This window comes from Asterias rubens, chromosome 3 (assembly GCF_902459465.1).
Source record: "Asterias rubens chromosome 3, eAstRub1.3, whole genome shotgun sequence".
Lineage (NCBI taxonomy): Eukaryota > Metazoa > Echinodermata > Asteroidea > Forcipulatida > Asteriidae > Asterias > Asterias rubens.
Genome location: NC_047064.1, coordinates 15,285,750 through 15,310,104, shown reverse-complemented (window position 1 = coordinate 15,310,104; position 24,355 = coordinate 15,285,750). Strand labels below are relative to the sequence as shown.

General features: G+C 40.0%; 1 protein-coding gene across 1 annotated transcript in view; it reads left to right on the top strand.

Moving 5' to 3' along the window:
• The window catches only part of LOC117288290 (urea-proton symporter DUR3-like), a 39,889-nt gene extending 16,572 nt beyond the window's left edge, over window positions 1–23,317 (top strand). Inside the window, exons 2-11 of the mRNA XM_033769084.1 lie at window positions 4,864–4,986; window positions 5,907–6,117; window positions 8,969–9,184; window positions 13,739–13,861; window positions 16,522–16,728; window positions 17,466–17,754; window positions 18,815–18,977; window positions 19,870–20,086; window positions 21,826–22,009; window positions 22,333–23,317. Of these exons, the coding sequence (XP_033624975.1) occupies window positions 4,864–4,986; window positions 5,907–6,117; window positions 8,969–9,184; window positions 13,739–13,861; window positions 16,522–16,728; window positions 17,466–17,754; window positions 18,815–18,977; window positions 19,870–20,086; window positions 21,826–22,009; window positions 22,333–22,696 (2,097 nt within the window). The 3' untranslated portion in view covers window positions 22,697–23,317. The remainder of the gene's footprint in view (window positions 1–4,863; window positions 4,987–5,906; window positions 6,118–8,968; window positions 9,185–13,738; window positions 13,862–16,521; window positions 16,729–17,465; window positions 17,755–18,814; window positions 18,978–19,869; window positions 20,087–21,825; window positions 22,010–22,332) is intronic.
• The last annotated feature ends 1,038 nt before the right edge of the window (window positions 23,318–24,355 follow it).

Below are 24,355 nucleotides of genomic sequence, written 5' to 3'. Positions count from 1 at the left end.
GTTTCATTTTAACAGAACGAAGCCATTGAAACTAGCAGGCTTTCATCAAAGAATACAGTTCACACTATGGGTAGTCTCAAGCTGTACTCAGTCGCATTGTAATAAGACCTTGCTGTTTTATGACAGAATCTGGCTAATCTAATCAACTGAAATCATGAAATCAAACTTACTATTCAAAAACTCAAGGCCCCAGATGAGTCCCTTCCCCATGCAGCACGTAGAGTGAAATCAAATTAGTTTATTTTTATGGCAGTTATCCCTTTAGCCTTTGAACACGGCGCTCTATAGATTCCTGCTACTATTATTTCCACAAGTAAATCTCAGTGATACAACCAAACCTTCCAATTGTTGTGTTTGGATGAAGAACAACGCCTATGGTGTCGTGTTGGCCCGACCCTGATATTTAATGTACGTTATATTTGTAGTGCTTATTCAACAAGGAATACACAATTACAGGAAACGTCAATCGTTCATCCTTGAAGCCGCTCCGCCTTCACAGTACTTACAGGCAGTGGACACTATTGGTAATTGTCAAAGACTAGTCTCAACATATGCATAAAATAACAAACCTGTGAAAATTTGAGCTCAATCGGTCATCGAAGTTGCAAGATAATAATATAAGAAAAGTAACCCTTGTCAGATGAAGTTGTATGCGTTTAGATGGTTGATTTCGAGACCTCAAATTCTAAATCCAAGGTCTCGAAATCAAATTCGTGGAAAATTACTTCTTTCTCGAAAACTACATTATTTCAGAGGGAGCCATTTCTCACAATGTTTTATACTATCAAGCTCTCCCCATTACTCGTAATCAAGTGAAGTTTTATGCTGATAATTATTTTGAGTAATTACCAATAGTGTCCACCCGGGGGCACCGATCGGAGGGACTGAGACCCAATCTACATGCAAGGCTCCGGTCTGAGCTGGGATTTCAACTGAAGTCCACAGAGATGAAAGGCAGGGATAGAAACCACAACTTGGAACCCCAGATATACAAATAGTAATCAACACAAATTGCTTTAACAAGGTATTTTGCCAAATTACGTGTACTTAACGTCAGCATGTGGAAATATTGCCTGCGTATGAAAGCAATCGAGGAACATTTTGTCATGTTCTCATGGCAACTCGCAGAGCAAAATCGTCTGTACGGTATGGCATTACAACTCAAACATTAGAGGATCTGAACTCGTTCCTTTACGCCAGATCTAATCAATACACTTACCAATATCTTGGGACTCTCTGTATGACAAACTGGCAAAGCTTCCGTCCCGCTTAACCAAAATAAAAGCTCGCTTGTTTGCCCAGCATACCTTGATTAGTGATGGATTACGCCAACTGGATGACCTGCCAATTTCAATAGAGGAAGGGATGTTTTCAAATGTTTTAAATAAGGCAATCAAAATAAAGCAACTGGACCAAACGGAAAACGGTAACTAAAACTTTGATTTTATTTCTGCGCACGACAACTTGCTATAAAGAGCCTTTTTCAGATGTCAGTTTAAAGACAGTGGACACTTTTGGTAATTACTCAAAATAATTATTGGCATCAAACCTTACTTGGTCTTAAACGAGTAATGGGGAGAGGTTGATAGTATAAAACATCGTGAGAAACGGCTCTCCCTGAAGCGACGTAGTTTTCGAGAAAGAAATAATTTTCCACGAATTTTATTTCGAGGCCTCAGATTTAGAATTTGAGGTCTCAAAATCAAGCATCTGAAAGCACACACCTTCGTGAGACCAGGGTGTTTTTTCATTCATTATTACCAATGTGTATTAAAATAATTCAGGTTTAAAATGTTGATGTAACCCTCCCCGGGGTTAAGGGGTGTGTTCCAAGTTGGAATAAAAAACAAATGAATGAATTATCTCGCAATCCTTACTGCGACAACCAATTAAGCTCAAATTTTCACAGGTAGGTTCACTGTTGTATGCATATGTTGAGATACACCAAGTGCGAAGACTGGCCTATGACAACTACCAATAGTGTCCACTGCCTTTAAAACCAACAACTTTGCCACATGCTATAGTACCAGCCAGCATAACACAATTCAGTCATAACACCAGACTTAATAAAGCCCTATGCATTTACCTCCTTCAGTTTGCATACCAGCCCACAACATCGGTCCACGATCTTGTTTTTGAGTTTCATTCACGAGATCTGCCAACATTTGAACGAGCGGTAGTGCACTACGCACGATAAAACAACTGTATTATTGGGGAAACTTAAACACAAGGCATGGAGCCATCTTCGATTCTTTGGATCTTTGGGTGCGTTCGTTTAGCTTTCCTGGGTCTACTCCGCGGTGCTCACTCAGGTGAGCTAACGAACGACCACACCCCGCTCTCGTGACGTCGTTTACCTGGGCCCAGCCCCCAGGTGACCCACTCCACATGCAGGGCACTAAGGGCTGACCTGGGTGAGCCCCTGGAATGACGTCAAAGCGATTCGAACGCACCGGTGCAGAGCGGGTATGACCAAGGGAAGCTAAACGAACGCACCTTTTATTTCAGTCCAAAAAGAACCTGCATAAACTCCCTTATCCAAAGAATCAAAGATGATGCCTCCTGTTTGACATTCTCCAGTAACAGATATTGTGTTTGATTTTCAGGTATAAGAGAGGGGACTCTTTAGCTAATATACTAAACCCAGTCACTTGACAGGGCACTGGGCAAACTAGTTGACAGTCAGTTTAGTTGTAGTAACCTTTGTCAGCGGTCAAATGTTATTCGAGTTATGTATTTTGCGTGAATTAAATTATTTTCATTGTACAGGGAAATTATGATGTAACAAGCACCGACAATCCTAAAAAAAAATGGAAAACCTGGATGAAACTTGTAAAGAGAGGGTTATGTGAAGCAGATGTGGTCAAAAGTAAAATCGACCATACACTTAAAGGCAGTGGACACTATTGGTAATTACTCAAAATATTTATTAACATGAAACCTTACTTGGTAAAGAGTAATGGGGAGAGATTGGTAGTACAAAACATTGTGCGAAACGGGCTCCCTCTGAAATGGAGTAGTTTTCGAGAAAGAAGTATTTTTCCACAATTTGATTTTGAGACATCAAGTTTAGAATTTGAAGTCTCGAAATCAAGCATCTGAAAGCACACAACTTCATGTGACAAGGTTATTTTATTTCATTATTTTCTTGCAACTTCGACAACCGATTGAGTTCAGATTTTCACAGTTTTTTTTATGCATATGTTGAGATACACCAAGTGAGAAGACTGGTCTTTGACAATTACCAATAGTGTCCAGTGTCTTTAAATATTACTAATGACCGGAGAGGTAGACCATGACAGTCGCTTCGATACAAAACAAGCATGCAGTTACCAAAACTCTTTCATACCGTTATATACCCTACGTCTCCTCAGTAATCACACCAGATAATAAATAGTTTCTGCTAAGATGTTTTAAAATGTGTCTAATTTACATTAAGCATATTTTGTTGTTAATGTGTGTAATTATTTTGTGAATGACATCTAACGAGGGGAATTCTTTTACTTGTCAGAACCAATAAACTGAATTGAATTGAATGCCACTGCCGTGATTTAAATTGGCGCTCAGAACGAACGGCGTTGATTAAATTCGCCATCTGCCGTGTACGAAAAAGTACTGAACGAAAGTCCATTTGAGAGAATCTGCACTTAAGTCAACGGCGCCAAATTGATTAATGTGGATCTTTTCTAGATGTGACCATCTCATCTTGACTTTGTTGATCTGCATCCCCGTCAAATCGCAATGCTCAAAAAACAATAACAGGCGTACGAAGAGGCAAACCCTGTGCAAAATGTTTTTTTTTTCAGTCGGGCGATGCTCTTTGGAAATACGCATGCGCAATTTTTGCTTATGTGCATTATCTAATTTTCAGAAACATGTTTTATGTGCATTATCTAATCATTTTAAGGTTCTCCGTAGCTGTGGGTAGTTCAGGATGGGATGGCAAGTAAATTCTGACTGCAACATCATTTAGAGATTTCAGAATTAACTAAGATATTTTGTTTGACACTCGATGAACGCAACGACAAGCGGAAATCACCAACGACGGTAAAATGACAAAACTTAAATGTAAGGAATAGTGTCACTATGATTTTGTCATAAGTCTCACAGCTTACTCTTCAGCAACGGTTTTCTGCGTCGCCTTTCTGAATTACTGTAAGTGCGGCAAACTATTTTAATGAATTCGACGTTTGTCACCGATTCTTTGAATTGCGGATATCATTTGAGTTCGACACGGCGAAAGAGCCGTTCGGACTCTAATGAAATGTCATTACCAAACGTATATATAAAGACTTTGAAGACACTGTAGACTATTTTTAATTGTCAAATACCATGTCTTCTCGCTAAGATTTGAAATAAAAAACAAACCTGTGAAAATTTGGTCGTCGAAGTTGCGAGATAATAATGGATGAAAAAACGCCCTTTCCACACGAAGTTGTGTGCTTTCAGATGCTTGATTTCGAGACCTCACAATCTAATTCTGGGGTCTTAAAATCGAATTCACGAAAAACTACTTCGTTCTCGAAAACTACGTTTCTTCAGCAGACGGAGCCGATTCTCAAAATGTTGTATACTATTAGCAGCCCCTCCCATTACGAAATGGCAGAGTAGTCTTTAACTATTCAATGTTAAGAAAACATGACCACCTAAAGTTTGACAAAATTTGCAGAAAAATTGTGAATTTAATGTACATTTTAAGCCTCTGATTATTTCAATTGCCAGATGACTTTACAATGTCCACAAATGGTCGCATTTTTTTTTTTTAAGAGTAAGCGTATCATTAGTGTCGTTAACAGGGAAAATACACACTATAGTGCGAAGAAGATTTTTTAACATGTATTTTTTTTTTTTTTACAAAACCAGGCAAATTTGGACACTGATTTCGATGCTGGAGGACAAGTATCAATTGGACTGACTGCTACTACAGTGGTGTCCCAATGGACATGGGCAGCAACCCTACTGCAATCATCAGCAGTTGCAACAGCGGTAGGTTTAGTCTGGATCCTAGTCTTCATCGTGTTTTACATTGAATGTATCCAATTCGTATGTTTACACTGTATGCCTATTTCTTTGACACCAAAGGTAGCGTGGATGCAATAGAAAGTAATGCATCTTACCCAAAAACCATTAAAAACGAAACCGAAGTGGATTCCTGTTGTTCTTCCTTCATGCAGTGTGCATATCAATAATGGGTGCGTTCGTTTAGCTTCCCTAGGTCGACCCCGGTGTGTGGCGGTTCTTTTTTCCAGGACGAACGTGGGTAATTATATCTGCACACGTTCGTCCTGGGGAAAAAAAACCGCCACACACCGGGTCGACCCAGGGAAGCTAAACGAACGCACCCTATGTATGCTGACCCGCTGACCTACGTTGCCTCTGATTAGTTTGGACTTATGCTAACGGTTTGGCAGCAGAAGTCAAGATTTATAAAGAAAAAAGAAAAGAAAAAAAAGAACCGCAATCAAGTTGTAAAAGGCTCTCGTGTTGAGCACATTTCGGCCAACGTGGTCTCCGTTTCCAGTCGCTTGAGATAGCAGTTCTATAGTGCTGTCCATCGAGCCACGAAGGCACCGATATGAATGGCGTAGTAAAACGACGTAGTTTTATACGGTAACACAAAAGCAAACCTGAGAATGAAATGAGCTTCGTGCAATGGACCATTCCCATGAAATGTGCTAATTACATTCATGCATGCGTACAGACCCTGTTGGTTGGCAAACACCATAGAGTTGTGCACTAAGCAGACGCGCAATCGCGTCTGCGTCACGCACCCATTATAGCCGTGTACAAAACAGCGCGATGTTCCCTCATTTCGCCAACCAAAACGTTAGTGCGCACGCGCTATGTGCAATTTACATATTTCAAGGGAAGGGTCTATTGACTGATGTGTCTGAATTGTTTTACAGACGGGTATAAGTGGACCATTCTGGTATGCTGCTGGAGCTACAATTCCACTTCTACTTTTCGCTTCTCTTTCTGCCCAAATGAAAACCAGAGCCCCAGGTGCGAAGACGTTTCTGCAAGTAATCAAGGCACGGTTTGGACCACGTACTCATCTTGTGTTTTGTTTCTTTGCACTCCTGACTAATGTCATTGTGACTGCAATGCTCATGTTAGGTAAGAGTAGACCTACCACTTGTTACATCCTCAAATCGTTCCGTTGTTTAAAGACAGTGGACACTATTGGTAATTGTCAAAGACCAGTATTCTCACTTGGTGTATCTTAACATACGCATAAAATAACAAACCTGTGAAAGTTTGAGCTCAATCGGTCATCGAAGTTGCGAGATATTAATGAAAGAAAAAACACCCTTGTCACACGAAACTGTGTGCTTTCAGATGCTTGATTTTGAGACCTCGAAATTTAATTATGAGGTGTCGAAATCAAATTGGTGGAAAATAACCTTCCCGAAAACTTTGTTACTTCAGAGGGAGCCATTTCTCACAATGTTTTATACTATCAACAGCTCCCTATTTCTCGTAACTAAGTAGGTTTTTATGTTAATGATGATTTTGGGTAATTATAACAACCATGACGAGACCCCACGAAGAAACGTGATCTCTACTGATGACCTTCCCTAACGTCGTTGACATTGACGTATCGCAAGGGCTACACGCCAAGGGCCACAGCTGGTGGGCCGTTCGATTTGCAGGAACGATCCATAGCTTTCAAATAAATGGGGCAAAACAAATATTAAATCCCAGGTTCGAATAACAAACAATGAGTTCAATAACATTTTGATATGTTTGATCGCGTTCCGCCCTTCCATAATCAACAAATCACATTACTTGATTGTTTTTAAACTCACTATTAAGGTGATGATATTTTGTGACGGGCGTTGATGTTTATCTTTTTCCTTTTAGACAATCTTTCTCGTCATACTTGCCCAATAATACCTAGTTGGCCCTTTAAGATGACAAAATAAAACGATGAAGGTATGAACAATATTAATTTGTATGGTTCCGGACGAGTCGTGTCTTTCCAGAGGTCAAAATGACGCACAGAAACATCCCAAAAGGTGCATGGAAAACCTAAGACCCCCATCTGCGCCACCGAAGATTTCGCAACAATAAATGTTCTTTTATATACTTTTATCAATATACTATGAAATAGTTACTTTGCCTTTGTATTTGGCGCTTTGTTCTGTAAACATGTTTGTTTTAATATAATAATGGTTGAAAAGATGTTTTTAATGTAGAATATAATGATCTACAAAAACATACCTCGAACTAAAACAGTCCGCCATTTTCTAGAATCAAATGTTTGACCGCACACAATGGGGGACCTTGTTAGTTCCATCTAAACGAAAACAAATCAATTTCGATCTATTTTTGTGTGGATCTTTATTCTCTACTTTTGAAGCATCTTCATAAAGTTATATATGTTTCATACAAACGCCTGTATAGCGCAGTCGAGTGCAACGTGTCCCTTTGCATGGGCCTAAGTTGCATTGCGGCATATTGTTTGCCACAGGCGCAATGAAGTAAAATTCACGCTAAAAGGTTTGAATGATTTTCTCACTTATATTTGTGTTTTTTAAGTAAATTATGTTGTCGTAAAATAGTCATGAGTGACACAATTGGTTTACCAAGCAGGTAGTCACGAATGTGTGTACAGTAGTCGTGGCGGCACGATTAAAGGCAGAGGACACTATTGGTAATTACTCAAAATAATTATAAGCATAAAACCTCACTTGATAACGAGTAATGGGGAGAGGTTGGTGGTATAAAACATTGTGAGAAACGGCTCCCTCTGAAGTGACATAGTTTTCGAGAAAGACGTAATTCTCCACGAATTTGATTTTGAGACCTCAAGTTTAGAATTTGAGGTCTCGAAATCAAGCATCTGAAAGCACACAACTTCGTGTGGCAAGGGTGTTTTTTCTTTCATTAATATCTCGCAACTTCGACAACCGATTTTTTACTTTCATAGTTATTTCGCAACTCCGACGACCAATTGAGCTCAAATTTTCACAGGTTTGTTATTTGATGCACATGTTGAGATACATCAAGTTGGAAGGCTGTCTTTGACATTCACCAATAGTGTCCATTTTCTTAAAACGAGACGTTGAAAAACAGTATCGCAATTTGGCTAACCAAACAATAGTCGCGACTTATACACCGGTCGGACAGGTCGCCAAGGCTTGAAACGTAACACTACTTATGTAGAGGACAATAACATAATTACAAAGACATAATACAGCAATAGTCACACGTGAAACTTCGAGCTTATTTTATTGATGAAACAGCGAACACCGATTCTTTCCTTGTCTGGCCGAAGTGACAGCGGGTACTTACCTCATCTCTAGCCCCAGCATTCGCGAAAGGACCTCTAGAAACCTTCCCTGCATTAATCGTGTCTCAGATTCAAAACATTTTAGAGTGAACATTTTCCATACCATAACAACTTCCAAAGGAGTATTTTTTCAAAAACAATCATACTATCCAGAGATGCAGTCCTTCTTTACCAAGTGAATTTGCAGTGGACACTATTGGTAATTACTCAAAATAATTATTAACATAAAACCTTTCTTGGTGACGAGTAATGGGGAGAGGCTGATGGTATAAAACACTTTGAGAAATGGCTCCCTCTGAAGTGCCATAGTTTTCGAGAAAGAAGTAATTTTCAATTAAATTGATTTCAAGACCTCAAATTTAGAACTTGAGGTCTCGAAATCAACCATCTAAACACACACAACTTCGTATTACAAGGGAGTTTTTTATGTCCCAAGTTCGATGACCGATTGAGCTCAAATTTTCACAGGTTTGTTATTTTATGCATATGTTGAGATACACCAACTGTGAAGGCTAGTCTTCGACAAATACCAGTAGTGTCCACTGCCTTTAAACCTTCCTAAAAATTTCCTTATTTTCGTGGTTGCTATTTGAAAAAAGAATCACCTTTTAATATTGTTGATTATTATATATTTATATGATTAAATGTTTAACTTGTTTGTTTATTTTAAAGGTGGATGTGCTGTATTGACGAGTCTAGTGGATGGTCTGAGCTTGGAGCTAGCCGCCATGGCATTAGCGGCTGTTATAGGAACATACACATTCATTGGAGGTCTGGGCGCTACCTTCTACGTCTCATACTTCAATACTTCTGTCATTTTCATCATTATGCTGCTTTTCCTAATCAAGGTTTATCACGACCCGACTGATAGTCCAGATAACCCGCTCGGTAGGTACAATCATTGAGAATCATTTGAAAAGTAATTCTGATATAACTTGATCTGTTGAATTAGTGGCGTGCAAAGATTACAAAACATTGGTTATGGTTTATAATAATGTGACAGTTTAAAGGAACACGTTGCCTTGGATCGGACGAGTTGGTCTATAAAAAGCGTTTGAAACCGTTTGTTATGAAATGCATGGTTATAAAGATATGTTAAAAGTAGAATATAATGGTCCACACAAGTATAAATGCCAACTGTGGGAGTCAAAAATGTGGCCAATATCGTTGACAGTCAGAAGGCATTCATTCTTTCAACTGCCTTCTATATCCATGGATCACACTAAGTCATGGTTCTTGCATTTATTCATCCCTCATTCAAACTCTTCATAAGTCACACAGGAATGTAATTTGATCAAACCGCAAGTTGCTCAAATATTAAAAAATGCAGCAGCGGGATGTTATTCCGGCGGAAAGGACTCGCTTGAATAATAACACCAACTTGTAACATCAACTTGTAACATTCCTTTATTTGGATACGACTTTGGTAGCAAATTCGAAGAGCTGTCGTTCCACGCTGTAAAGACCAATAACTTATACAATTAACTCCAGTAAAAACAGGAATAATTGAAAGTATGTTTCCCATATTAATTTTTCTCCCATATTGACATGATTTTGTTGCTGCCTAAGTGGTACTCAGTTGCTCATGTTAGTGAAACTTACCGATTTTGTTCTGATCCATTTAAATGTCATGATGCTCACATTATCGAATGAGAATTGTCCAATGACTGTTTCCCTTTTTGTTATTCTTTGTCTTTTTTTTTCCCCTTCTTTTTAATTGAACCGTTTTTTTGGTTGTTATAATGGCCGGGTAAACGAATGGTATGTAATTTTGCTACTCCTTATTTTGTGAAACTCATTGGCATTTTCTTCGGGACCAATCCTTGAAATGAGGCTTTTCTGATACACTGCGTAGTCAAAGACAGTGCGTGAATTTACTGCTCGAGGGCTTAACGGATAAGATGCATAATTGTCGTTCAACATGTGTACGACTATCTATCATCTAAATGCCTTGGGGTTATAGCAAATAGCATCATGCACGTTGTTCGCATGAAAAGTAGGCCGACAACAGTGAGGGATGGCGAGGTCTTCAGGGCAGGTGTCCCTTTCTGTCTTTTTACCTCTAGGCTTTATTGGCGTTCTTATTTCAAGTCCTCGGCAGCTGTTTTGTGTGAGACGCCAACGGTCCGAGCTTGTCTCGTACTTTGTGCCGGAACCATAAGTGGATGGAGATCGATGCCGTCAAGGTGACCCCGTACTCTCGACAGTATTTTATTGAGGAGTCCTCGTTCATGTTTGTTTTTTGGTGTGCTAATTTTGATATAACTACTGTTCATATTTCAGCTTCCTAAAATTTCGAGAAAGGTGAAAATTATTATATTGTATTCGATTGTTTTCTTTCTTTTCGAAACAATGATCATCGTCAGCGTATCATCGTCTTGTTGTATTGTTACTATGAGTTGTTGCTAAACTAAATCTCGTGATCGAGCTGTATGAAATGAACACGCAGTGCTTGGTATTATTTTTCCCCGCTTCTCGCTGTGATTTATCATAAGACTATCACGTTTAGGGCACAAGGATACTATGAGTATTAATAAGGGCACTGAGCATAACAACAGGAACATGAGTTGCAATATGTGTATTGTGGTATCACACTCTGCTTAGCAAATGAGATACACTACACACCCAAATAGCAAAGTTCCAAATAGCAAAGTTCCAAATAGCAAAGTTCCAAATAGCAAAGTTCCAAATAGCAAAGTTCCAAATAGCAAAGTTCCAAATAGCAAAGTTCCACATAGCTAAGAAATCGAGCCTGAAAGTCAGTAGACCTTGATACTCGCTTCATAAAGGATACAGAGTATTATGACAAATTTAATAGATGTTTAAATTTGCATCGGGGACAAAGACTATAAATTTGGAGTTTTTACACATAAACACCGATATGTGTTAGCCATGTTCACTCAATACTTACCCGAGTTTTGTGAAAAGAATGTATGACCAATGTACGGAAGGACCGCAAACACGGAAGGACCGCATTGGGCATACCTTCTGAGTGTTCAGACTGTGAGTTGTGTTCGGAAGAACTCTCGTTTGTTCGGTCTAGACTCTAGACCCATCATGATGCGTTTCATTCGGTAGATGTTCTTTGTCACAAATAGTGTGTGCCCTTCGAAGTACAGTACGGGTTCACAGGGGCTTTCACAGAAGGATTGTGGAGTGACCGAGCATTATAGGCAGGGGACACTATTGGTAGCTAGAGGCAGTTCGAATCAAATATTTTGGCAGCGGGTACTGCGATATATAACAGATGTTTGAAAACAAGTTTTAATTAGAGTTTTTAACTAACTAAATAAATATATAGAGACAATTATTTATGTGTTTTACCCATGCACCGATGTGTGTTAGCACTGTTTCTCAGTCCTGAAAATAAAATAAAAAATAAGGCATGTTACTCGGATGGGATTCGAACCCGGGACCCTTCAGATTTTAGAGCAGTGTCTTACCAACTAGACTATCGCTATATTTAAAAGAATTTGAACAAAATAATAAACAAATAAAGACATTTAATAATGCAAATTTAATCTGGTGGGAAAATATAAAAGGTTACGCTCCGGTATGTCAGGCATTCAGGCGCCGGTTCAGTTACTGGCACACACTGGCCCCTCCCCTTTGCCATACAGAACCCTTGTGGGGTGGCCTCCGACCCAGAGCACATCCCCCCTGTCTCGAATCCTAGCCGCTGCGCGGGTCCTGTCCCTTTAGGGGAGAAACAAAGCAGATCCCAATCACACTGTCCCATGGGCAGCAAAAAGCCTTGAATCTATATTTATAGAGACAGACGGTATTCGAACCCGGACCGGGTGATCCGAGTTGCTGAGACAGTCCCAGCACCCTAGCCCACTACGCTACTGTGTTGGTGTTTAACAACTGATGTTTTCTTGGTTATAATCAATAGACCGATTGCACTCGTGGCTCACGTGACCTATGTGGGTAAATGTAAACAAACACGGCGTACTGCATATAACGTGCGTTAAAGAAGACATGATTACTGTTACAAGGCGATTAAAGGCAGTGGACACTATTGGTAATTACTCAAACTAATTATTAGCATAAAACCTTACTTGGCAACGAGTAATGGAGAGCTGTTGACAGATGTGAGAAACGGCTCCTTCTGAAGTAACGTAATTTTCGTGAAAGAAGTAATTTTCCATGAATTTGGTTTCGAGACCCAAGAATTAGATTTTGGGGTCTCGAAATCAAGCACCTGAAAGCACACAACTTCGTGTGACAGGGGTGTTTTTTCTTGCCGGGCGTTATGTGCGAATCATGTTGTGGTTTTCGAGTGACGTCATAGGTCACACCGTCTTTAGCATTGGATTATGAACTTTGTAAGTTGACCTCGAGCGCAAACGAGGTTTTCCGAGAATATGGACTTCGGAGACCTCAAATAGTTAATGTTTTAATAAAAGCTTGAGTTTGAAATTGTAAATTGTAAAACAAAAATCGCAACGTGTTTACCTTACGTTAAAGTCACCTGGAAGTGGTATTTTGTCCAAATAAAGCTTTTGTCACAAATAAAGTGTTTTTAATGTGAATAAACAGTTAACTTAGTGCCCACAAAATTAGTTCTTATCTTGTTTACAAATTCAAGAGTAGGCCCCGACATTTGAGGAGAAAAGGCTGCACAGTGCTGATAAAGACGTCGGACCGGACCACTAGCATTATTGCTCTTGTGAGTCTGACCAGCCATACAGGCTGACCACATCAATACACTTGGTCTGCATTGCCGGAAAAATGCAAGAAAACAACTTTTTCGAAATGTACAAACTCAATGACTAGGACTTGCATGTACTTTGCGCGTGTGTTTACTCTATGCATCAAGGCAAAATCTGCCTCGAATGACGTCACAAAATGGGTAGGCGGAGTCAACCCCCAAACAATATAAACTATTTTTTCAAACGTATGAATCGTGGCAAACAATTACTAACGAAATTGTTTTATTGTTACTGAACATACTCTTATGTTTGAAAGTACGACAAGTCGTTGTCCCGGTGTGGCAGGAGAGTCTGGTGTGTCCCCCGTCCAACCCCCGACGACATACTGTGTACAAACCACTTCTGTTAGCGCCCTCTGTTGAATCCTCCTCTCTAGTCTATGTTAATTGGGGACCGAATCTCCCAGGGACTGGCTCAATATTATTGTGACCTCGTAAATAGCGAGACAATACACGGTCTATTTTCTGGTTCTTAGTTTTCCAAAAAGAGAATCAGTTTATTTTGCCCGTCAAACTTCATATCATACGCCTTTCTTAATGTTTATGCATGAGGTACGTCAATGCTAGCCACTGCAAGTAATGGGGGACGAGCGCCCATAACCTCATTTTTCGATAAGAATTATGACGTCATGCATAAATATTAAGAGAGGTGATATTGGTGACTTTGATAAAAATGAGCTTATACACTGTTTTGTTTTTTGTTTGTTTGTGTTTTTATCCACATACAGGCAGTGCAAAAAAAGTGTTTGACTTAATTTCTTGCTCAGAAGGCCCAGTTGGAAACTGGCAGAAAAGCTACCTGACATTCTTATCACCCAATGGCATCATGTTTGGCGTCGTAAACATTGTTGGTAAGAAGTACGACTTAACCCAGCGCTAGCCCTCATTGAGGAAACTAATCTTTCTTTTCCATTATTCTTTGATAAACCGATCAAGAAAAAACCGTGCAAGGATTTTTCGTGTTAAAACAACTCACATCATTGTTTTTATTATATATTTTGTTGTGTATATATTTATACTTTTATGAAGAGACACGGGAAGGGGAGCCGGTGTCACTGGCAATTGTGTCAGCCATACCATACAGTCCGAGGCTATGCAAAAACCGTCCGGTGTGGACATAATTGTACATTATGTGCGCGCGTAAGCGAGCGTGCATGCACTGAACCTACGTACACTTAATATGCAGCATGAATACTCACGTACTTTATGATTGCAGCGAACACCCAACGGCCGAAAATTTCCCAGTTATTCATGGAAATTAATTTACTGCAAGGACGGTTTTGCACGGGGGCGGACACAACTGCATATGCAATTGTGTCCGGGCGGACACAATTGCATTATGCAGCAGCGTCCGGGCGGACACGATTGCGTATGTAAAACAGTCCGGCAGACGTTATTGCATATGTAATAATGTTCTCCGGATAGTATACAAATATTGACTGCTTCGAGTGCTATGGTTAAAACTATGACTCCCGAGGTGATCCCCGGAGCGTTCTATTTTCCCGAGGCGAAGCCGAGGGAAAATAGAACGCTCCGGGGATCACCAAGTAAGTCATAGTTTTTAACCATTGTACGAGTAAAAGCAGTCAATATTTGTTTTATAACACCCCAAACATTTCTAAATACTGTACTATTATTATTAAGTTACAGACCTGAATGATACAATCCACGGACGACGCGAATACAGATTGCAAACACTTTTACTTACTGTGTTGCATGTAGTGTCGTGCAATCCGAAATGGTTAAAAACTATTAATTTATCATCCTCGTACACGCAACGGACGTCTGGGTACTGCACGCCGTGTGCTAGTCTGTCGGACTAGCGCACGGCGCCGTGTGCTAGTCTTCGGACTAGCGCATGGCAAACCGACGCACTATCACACGGCCGTCATCTAGCGAAACTAAGACATGTCATGTGACGCGCTCTAAACCAATGAGCAGGCAGAATACTTGCAAGGGGTGTTATAATATTGCATAGAGGACATAATTGCATGCGACTACGGTCCTATTACTAAAGGGCGAGCATTCGCCCAAATACAATTAATGATATTATTAACGTGCAATCAATTCAATGACGTCAAAATATATGAAATAGTATCTCCTGTATAGGCTTTTAATTCTTCAAACCCATAGCACTTTTTATGCAAAATATAATGCAAAAAGTCACAATAATTAAATACACTACACCACTACTAACACCACAATGCACTATGAACGGAAGGTCAGAAAAGGGTCACACACGAGGGTGCCTGCATACACATAGCAATAGCAATTTTACACATGGCAATTTGCAATAATCCGATCAAAGTAGAGCCCTAAATTCACAGTACTTCCGGTAAACAAATAAAGTCTAAACACGAAACAATACGCACTCAAATCTATATAAGCTTATCCCTCCCAGATAAACAGCCTTTAGAGCTTGGCAAGAGCTACACTCCCTATACAAAAAAGAGAGAATTACCACTCAAATGTAGGGTGCGTTCGATTAGCTTCCCCGGGTCGACCCCGGTGTGTGGCGTTTTCTTTTTCCATGACGAACGTGTGCAGATAATTACCCACGTTCATCCTGGGAAAAAATACCGCCACACACGGGGTCGACTAAGGGAAGCTAAACGAACGCACCCAAAATGAGCTCTTCTAAGAACGAAGCTACAAGAAAAGAGAGAGACTGTCACATGACAACTCCAAAAGTAAACTTTTTACACAATGAACACTGAGGGCGCACTCGGGATCCCTTATTGGCAGTACAGAAACATATATCTGACTTGATTTGGAAAGCAGATGTAGCTCCTAATAGAGACACCGCTTGAACACTGTCTGTGTTTTTACCTTTTACAAACAAGATACCAATTGACCCTGGTTTTGTTTAACTTTATGATTGACAACTATTCACCAGAAGAATAATGCTATCATTAACTGTACAGTAAACCAAGTAGCAGAAAACACGGTGACCTACTGGTCCCCAGACTCCCCCTGCTGCAGTTTCGCATTAGTTAAAACTGTGTGCAAGGTTGGGGTCTTTTTGTTTGCTTTTCAATTACAGAGAATTAAACACTCTGGAAGTGTCGTGGCCGAGCGGTTAAGAGCACCGAATTCAAACTCTGGTGTTTCTGATCAGCAGATTGTGGGTTAGAATTCCCAGCCGTGACACTTGTGTCTTTAAGCAAGACACTTAGCCATTGCTTCGTCCTTCGGATGGGACGTAAAGCCGTTGGTCCCATGTGTTGTGTAACGCATGTAAAATAACCCAGTGCACTTTTCGAAAAGAGAAGGGGTTCACCCCGGTGTCCCTGGCTGCTGTATGCGCCGTAGCACCTTGTAAACCCTTTAGGTGCTAAATAACTGGGTCTCAGAACTCATCACTGTAATAACCTATCTTTCTGAAAGTTTGTATATACTCAGCGGCATGAGTACCTTGTTTGGTAGATGCGTGCGCTATATAAGACTTCGATATTATTATTATTATTATTATTATAAACAAACAGTTTTATGTCCGTTTATAACATTGCAGGGAACTTCGGTACGGTATTTGTGGATCAGTCGTACTGGCAAAGTAGCGTTGCTGCTAAACCACGTCAGGGAATGTGGGGATTTCTTATCGGTGGCTTGGTTTGGTTTGCAATCCCCTTCTCTTTTGCGACTACGATGGGTCTGGCGTATGTTGCACTGGGCACCCACCGTGGAGAACCACTATTAACAGCTTCACAAGTTGGAGAAGGTCAGTATAACATTAAGAAGGCATTATTATACACATTGACTGGAAATGAGGTAACTAATGTAGTGTATTCCCCGAGGAACTTTTGAGTGACCCATGACCCATATCGATGCTCACTATACTTACCAACACTTACTGAATGTTCATGTTGAAACGCAGTTCCATGATGTTTAGTCAAAAGGTTTACAGTAAAAAGGTTAAAACCGTAAGGTTAAAACAGTAAACAGAACTATTCAGGAATCACTAAACAAAATTACCATAAAGAACATGTTTGGTGATCTGAAGTTGTTTGGGTAATGTCAACCATTTTTGTTGTGAGAAATGTAGGAAACATCCCCGTCGACACTATGACACTTATAAGTATTGTTTGAATCTTTGCATGGTGTGGAGACATAAGAAAAAACTATAAATAAATTGTAAACTTGCGGGTACAACCATGTGTAAATCTCTTCGAGCGAGTGTTGGCTCTGAAAGAGCCGGTTGGGTCTGGACGTTTTCGAACAGTGTAATCTGCTCGTCTTATTCTCCTGAAGACGAGCAGAGTACACTGTTCGAAACGTCGAGACCCAACCCTACTCACCCTAAGAGATTTACACTTGGTTGTTTTCGCAAGCTTACTATTTATTTATAGTTTCTTCTTACATATATGACACTTGCTGCCCTTTGATACTGTACTCATTATGTTAAACAAGTGAGTATAGCTTTCGTAAATGAGATATCATTGTGTGATTCTCTTACAGGTTTGGTTCCCCCGGCTGTAGCAAAGGAACTCATGGGTCCAGTTGGAGGTGTACTTATGGTTATTCTGATTCTCATGGCTGTTACATCAACTGGATCGGCGGAAGTTATTGCTATTACTTCAATCATCGTTTACGACCTGTACCAGATACACCTGAAACCGTATAGGAGCTCAGCAGATACCAACAGCTGCTTACTTTGTGGTAAATCCAGAGGGAGGATGGCCAACAAGAGGGATATGTGTTCTTGTTGCAATATGGGCAACTGTAATTCGTGTACAACAGATACCAGGTGATTAATGGCTAGACAACTATAATAATTTTTTCATTTTTTTTAAAAAGTAGAAATACTTAAAAAGTAGAAATACTTACACAGATCCAGTGAATCTGTGATGTCACTGGAGCCAACTGTTATTTGTATGAGGTTTCTAGATGTCTCGCTGACAGCCTTTCCTTTGGGTACTTGGTTTCAAACAATCCTTTTGCTAGTCAAATTTTGGGGCTTTATTGAGTACTGACAAACCTGTTCTGAGGCTAGTTTAACCAAGGAAGTTAAAAGACACTGGACATTATTGATAACTGTCAAATACCAGTCTTCTCACTTGGTGCATCTCGACATATGCATACAATAAGAAACCTGTGCAAACTTGAGCTTGTTTGGTCGTCGGAGTTGCAAGATAACTATGAAAAACACCCTCGAAGTTGTGTGCTTTCAGATGGGGGGGGGGGGGGTTGGCTGACTTAACCCAGAATACATCCAGATTGCGGTCGGTACGCTGTGACAAGAGGTTTGTTTTTACAACTGAAAACACATTGCTTTTTATTCTCGCTAAATGTCACTGGCTTGATCTTAAAAAAAATGCATGATACAAGTAGACACTGATTACGCCTAAACTTTCGCACGTAACTTTTCACATTACCATAGTCGGCCTAAACAGTTTCTGAAGCGTCTTTTACAGAAATAGAAAGGCAAGACAAACAAGACACACGGGAAACCTCAATTCATGAGCCCAAATGTTTTTATTGATTCATTAGTGAAACTTATGGTGGCACTGAGAGGTCACCACACATCACATACTTTCTTTTAGGCCATTATATATTTGTATGTCGCAATTTTTTAGAAATGCAGTTATAGTGTTTGTGAAAATGTTTGCAAAAAGTCAGTGACTTCAGAAGAACTCGAAAGTTTTTGGCGACATCACAAATAATTAGATAACATGTTTGAAATGTGTCATGATCCTTCGTGGCCTCCTTAGAAGTGGGTCTCACTATCGGCTTTACTCCAATTATTACTGCCTCCATTCGAAGTGCTGTAGTTTTAAATACTTGTTTTCGTTCTTCTTATAATACAGAGTGCGGACAGAATGCAAGCGAGCGTTAAAACCACACTACAAATGCAAATCCCATGGCGCTTATCGAACCTACTTGGAACTTCTGAAGTTGAAAAGAGACTGGGCAATACTATGGGTTGCTATCTGCATTATTCCACTCACGTTACTCTTCAACATTTTGCAGGTATCTGTTGTTTTTTTTAAAGAAATTTGATGTTTTTATGAAATCTATTTCTCCAGGAAAGATTGCTTCCGATCTATGAGTTGCCCCGAAGTTGTGCTTCAACGGCGCTCGAACTAAATGTAGCTTAAAACTAGTACCTAACTGTCACCCGACCCAAATGTAGCCAAAAGTTGTACCCAAATGTCACCTGTGGTACCCTTAATGTAGCCCGAGCCCTAAACGTCGCCTAAAATTAATGTAGCCCCAAACCTTGTTCGGGCGACTATTAGGTACAAGTTTTGGGCTACGTTTGGGCTACGTTAAGTTCAGGCGAAATTTTTGTACAGGGTTGGGGCTACATTTGGGCTACATTTAGGTCCAGGCGACATCTAGGTACACTACAGGTTTGGGGCTACATTTAGGTCTGGGTGACACTTAGGTACACTACAGGTTTGGGGCTTCATTGAGGTCCGGGCATCATTTTGGTCAGGTTTGGGGCAACATTTAGGTCTGGGCGACATTTAGGTAAATGTTTTGAGCTACATTTAGGTCAGGCGACATTTATGGGCCGCACAGTCGCCCGACCTAAACAAGGCTCCAAACTCGGGAATCTGAAATCACACAATTATTTTTCGGCAGCAAGAGTGTTTTGTTTCACTGTTTGCTTCCAATAATTGAGCCTAAATTATCACCGGCTCGTGATTTATGGAAACTTGAGATACACTACCAAGAAGTGAGGATACTGTCCCTAGGGTTCAGGCTAAAGGGAGTCAAAGTGGGCGCTGCCAGACCAGATTTCTACACAAATCACTGCTAGGTGGATATGATTCACTGTTAGATTTGGATAGATTTAGTTCTCGGAGCAGCATAACAAATTTGTTAGTTAACATACCCTCATCTGTTTACTATCTAGGTAACACTGAGTGGGGTATACTCTGCAATGGGTGTATTCATTGGCTCATCTGTGTGTCCAATTGTTCTGAGTACCTTCTGGACACGTCTTACCAGCAAGGCTATGGCATGTGGCGCAATCTTTGGTATGTTTCTTGGAATCGCTGCGTGGCTGATCTCAGCAACTTTACTGTACCACAAATTTGACCTGTCGGCATTTATGAGGGGTCAACAAGGAGGTAAATGGCAACCTGATTTCAATTATTCTTGTAATGTTATTGGTAAGGTAATTTGTAATTAGTTGGTGTACTATAATTGTATATGCATAAATACCTTAGACAGTTTCGCTTTTTCTATTGGTTGAGGGCGCGCCTTTTGATAATGACCAGTGTTTATTACCAGTTGTGAGCGGATACTCCGTGCTTGTCTTGGTTCAAGACGGGCGATGCGGACGCTGTCGGTGAGTTGGCTGCGCTGTGTGTGAAAGGAAAACGAGAACGTGTTGCACCCAGACTATACGCGCACGCGCACGTAAGAATCAGGAAACTGCCGGGAATAAGCGTCGTCTCAGTCATAACAACATGCAACACACGGACGTCGTACATGTACAAACAGAGCTCAAGCACGCCGATAACGGATAGGTTTTACGGAGTTTCCTACTTTATTACGCCTTTTAACCAAAAAGGCATTTATGAATGCCCTCGGCTCGGGCCTTTATCACACGGCAACGACCCTGCCTGTCTTAAACGGCCGTGAAAGAACTCGTCGCTAAACTTGTATTCCCTTATATATAATATCATTATTATTCTTTGTTTGAATGATTTTTCAATCACCAAACTGTGAGGAAAAGCTAAGCCTTCATTTTGTTTAAAACGACTCGTTTTCACAACAATCCAGAGCCCAATGGTTAAGTTTTTTTTTAGAGTAAAGAATAATGATTCAGCCAAAGATCCCTCGAATTAATTTGTGCGCGTTTCTTACCTTTTTGCATTACAAACTTGTTGACTCCACAAACCACGGACCTTGTGCGTTCGCGAAGTACAAGCCGAACCATACAAGTTGATGAATATTAAACTATTACACTATTCTAACTTTCGTTACCACATTGATTTGATAGCAAACGCTTGTTTTAGCCCAAAGCGCACATTCTAAAGGAAATGTTCAACACTTAAACTGGCGATTGGACAGCAACAAAGAATTTCAGAACTTGCAAACATTATACGTGACTACTGTTTTTTTTAATTACTTGGATTTACTGTTAATTGCTGGCCGTTGCGTGCGTTTGATTGGTAAGAACATTCATGAAGTAACAAGCATGCTATAGTTTGCTGATGTTATTGCACAACCACTGACTCCAGCAGAAAGTAGTGTAGAGTGTGTATCCCTTATGTCAAAGCTTTTGTGGCTTGGACAGCTTCGTAAAGCCGCGATCTCACTACGGTGCATCTTTCTTTAAAGACAGTGTACACTATTGGTAATTGTCTTCTCACTTGGTGTATCTCAACATATGCATAAAATAACAAACCTGTGAAAATTTGAGCTCGATCGGTCGTCGGAGTTGCGAGATAACTATGAAAGAAAAAAACAACCTTGTCACACGAAGTTGTGTGCTTTCATATGCTTGATTTCGAGACCTCAAGTTCTAAACTTGAGGTCTCAAAATCGAATTCGTGGAAAATTACTTCTTTCTCCAAAACTACGTCACTTCAGAGGGAGCCGTTTCTCACTATGCTTTATACTATCAACCTCTCCCCATTACTCGTTACCAAGTAAGGTTTTGTGCCAATAATTGTTTTGAGTAATAACCAACAGTGTCCACTGCCTTTAATAAAATACAGTAGCAAAATTACCGCATCACTCAGTGTTAGAAAAGCGGAAAGATCTTACACACAATGATTGTTTTGTTGATGTTTCATTTGAAGTGGATTGATGTAGCTTACTTTAATGTTGCTTGATATTCTCGACTTTCCGTTTTTAGGAAATGCATTTGAGGTGAGCATGTTAATCGGTAACTGCGTGTCCCTTCTCTCTGGTGGCATAATCACTGTATGTTTCAGCTTTGCCACTGGAAAAAGGTTAACTGAAGAAGAAAGTTTAGAAATCTGGGAGAAAACTCGGGACATCGACAATCCACTTTCACCGTGGACTGAGTTGTATGTCAGGTGCGTATAATGCTTCATTATCTGTAAAATATCGGCTCCCCGTTTACTGCTTTCTAAAAGAAGAAGTCTATAAAGCATTACGGAAAACGACAAGAAGGAGTAAGGTTTATTAATCATACTTTATTTTATTCAAAAGTAAAAGGGCCCGATTTGCTTAACAGAATCTCATTAATACTTTATTGTCAAAGAAAAGTATCACATCGAGAAAAAAAGAGCTCAATAGGCATATATATTTTGTCGAGTTCAAATTTGATATAAGAGTGGTGTCTGAAACACGCTTTTTCCACCAGCAAGTAATGTATGTTTTTCTTATTTACTTGTAGGGAATTCAACATAACTGACGTGAAGTTGGTGTATAACAGGCCGTCGTTGGCTCAAATGCTTCAAGAATTCAAGCGGACAAGGTACGCCGTGCTCATTATCGGCGTGGGAACTACTGTTATGTTTGTTCTTGTCTGGCCAATTATTATGTCTTCATTACTCATAATTACCGATGTGCAATTTCAACACTGGATCAATTTGACGGATACTTGGGCATTTACTGCCGCTGTGTTTATCATTACTGTGCCTCTCGTGACAGAGGTCAAAGACATTATACAACAGTTCAAACACAAGAGGGCGCGAGTTCGGGTCGCTCCAACGACAACTGGCTCTGCAGAGTCACGTATCGCTGAGGAACGAGCTTGACTTGAGCTACAACATGTAATTGTAGAGTTGCAATGAAAACGGGAAAAATCTCACAACGCGGACAAAATAAAAGATGGCACTGTACCACGTGTTCCGCCACAGTAAGCTAAGGTCTATACCGAGACTAGACGATACGTGAAGGTGTAAATTCAAAACTTAAAAAGGCAAAGAAAGTAAAAGTTACAAGAAATGAAAAAAGGCAATAGAAAAGTAAGTCCAAACCCTCTTCTGACCCGTGCATGCATATATAATAACCTTAATAAACACTTAATCATAATTAACAACAATTTCTTTTAAAGTTGTAGGCCTATACTGTTGATTCAGTGAGTATTAATCTGTAGACCTGTCTCAGAATTAGGATGTGTCTCCAAAATTTAGTTTAATTAGATAAAACTGCAGTGTGAAGACTTATTCTTTCTTCACAGCGTGATAATTCCGACCAAAATTACAAAGAGCCTCTACCTCGACGACCAGTACTGCTTAGCCAATACCGGGTTAATGCATTGTTAGTCCATTAGACACCAGTCTTATCACGTATCTCAGGATAGGCAGATAATAACAAACCTGTAAAAATGTTGAGCTCAATTGGTCATCGAAGTTGCGATATAATAGTGAAAGAAAAACAACCTTGTCACACGAAATTGTGTGCTTTCAAAATCTAATTCTGAGGTCTCGAAATCAAATTCGTGGACAATTACTTCTTTCGTGAAAATTATGTTACTTCAGAGGGAGCTGTTTTTCACAATGTGTTATACTATCATTTTTGGGGAGCAGTGCACCGAACCGTGTTAGACTCAAGCCCCGTTCTCGTGCGAGAGGTCCTCAATCACATCCGCCTTCAGAATGTACCTACAGTCTTTTCGCAGGTCACCAAATTTATTTTCCTTTTATCTGCAATTATTCATCGTTTTTCGTGCGTGACATCTGTGTGAATATTCAATTAGTCCAAAGGGCTTCTGAAATTCAGTCTTTTCGACCTTATCTGAAAAGTATTGACAGATATTATGTAGCAATACATTAAAATGAAGAGCATATCTGTCGATTTGTATGAAAAAAATCAGTGCAACTCCTATTTTAGAAAGATAAATTTTGTAAAAATGGCTTCAAAAAGAAAGAAACCAAGTCACAAAAACACGGCAGATTTTTCCGTTATGAATGTCGGCAACAGTCCCCAAATTAGTATAATATGGATAGATTATTTCATATTCTTCCCGGAAATGTTAAAAGCGAGACCGGATCGTAGTTAGTCCAGTCATGATACAGCAATTTCCACCGGAAGTAATACTACCGTTACGAAAAAATCGACCATTAAACAGCATGGTTTTCCTGCACGGTGATTGGCTGACGATGACATCATCCATTGATGTAGCAGCTTGCTGTTTTTCGTGGGTATGGTTCCCCGACCGCCAGGCTAGCGTTAGTCAATAACAAAAGTGCCTGTCTACTATGAGCTGCATGAGGGTAAACACTCAAAAGCGGGGTGTGGGGGGGGGGTAGCTGTGTAAAAAAGTTCATGGGACGAATTTGGTTAAATTTCAATACATATTGATCTATTTGATGTATTACTGAATTAAAACTTTTAACATACCGTACAGTTATTTCAAAATCATGTGTTTATTTCCCCGTTTGTAATATATTTATATTAAACATGGACTGATT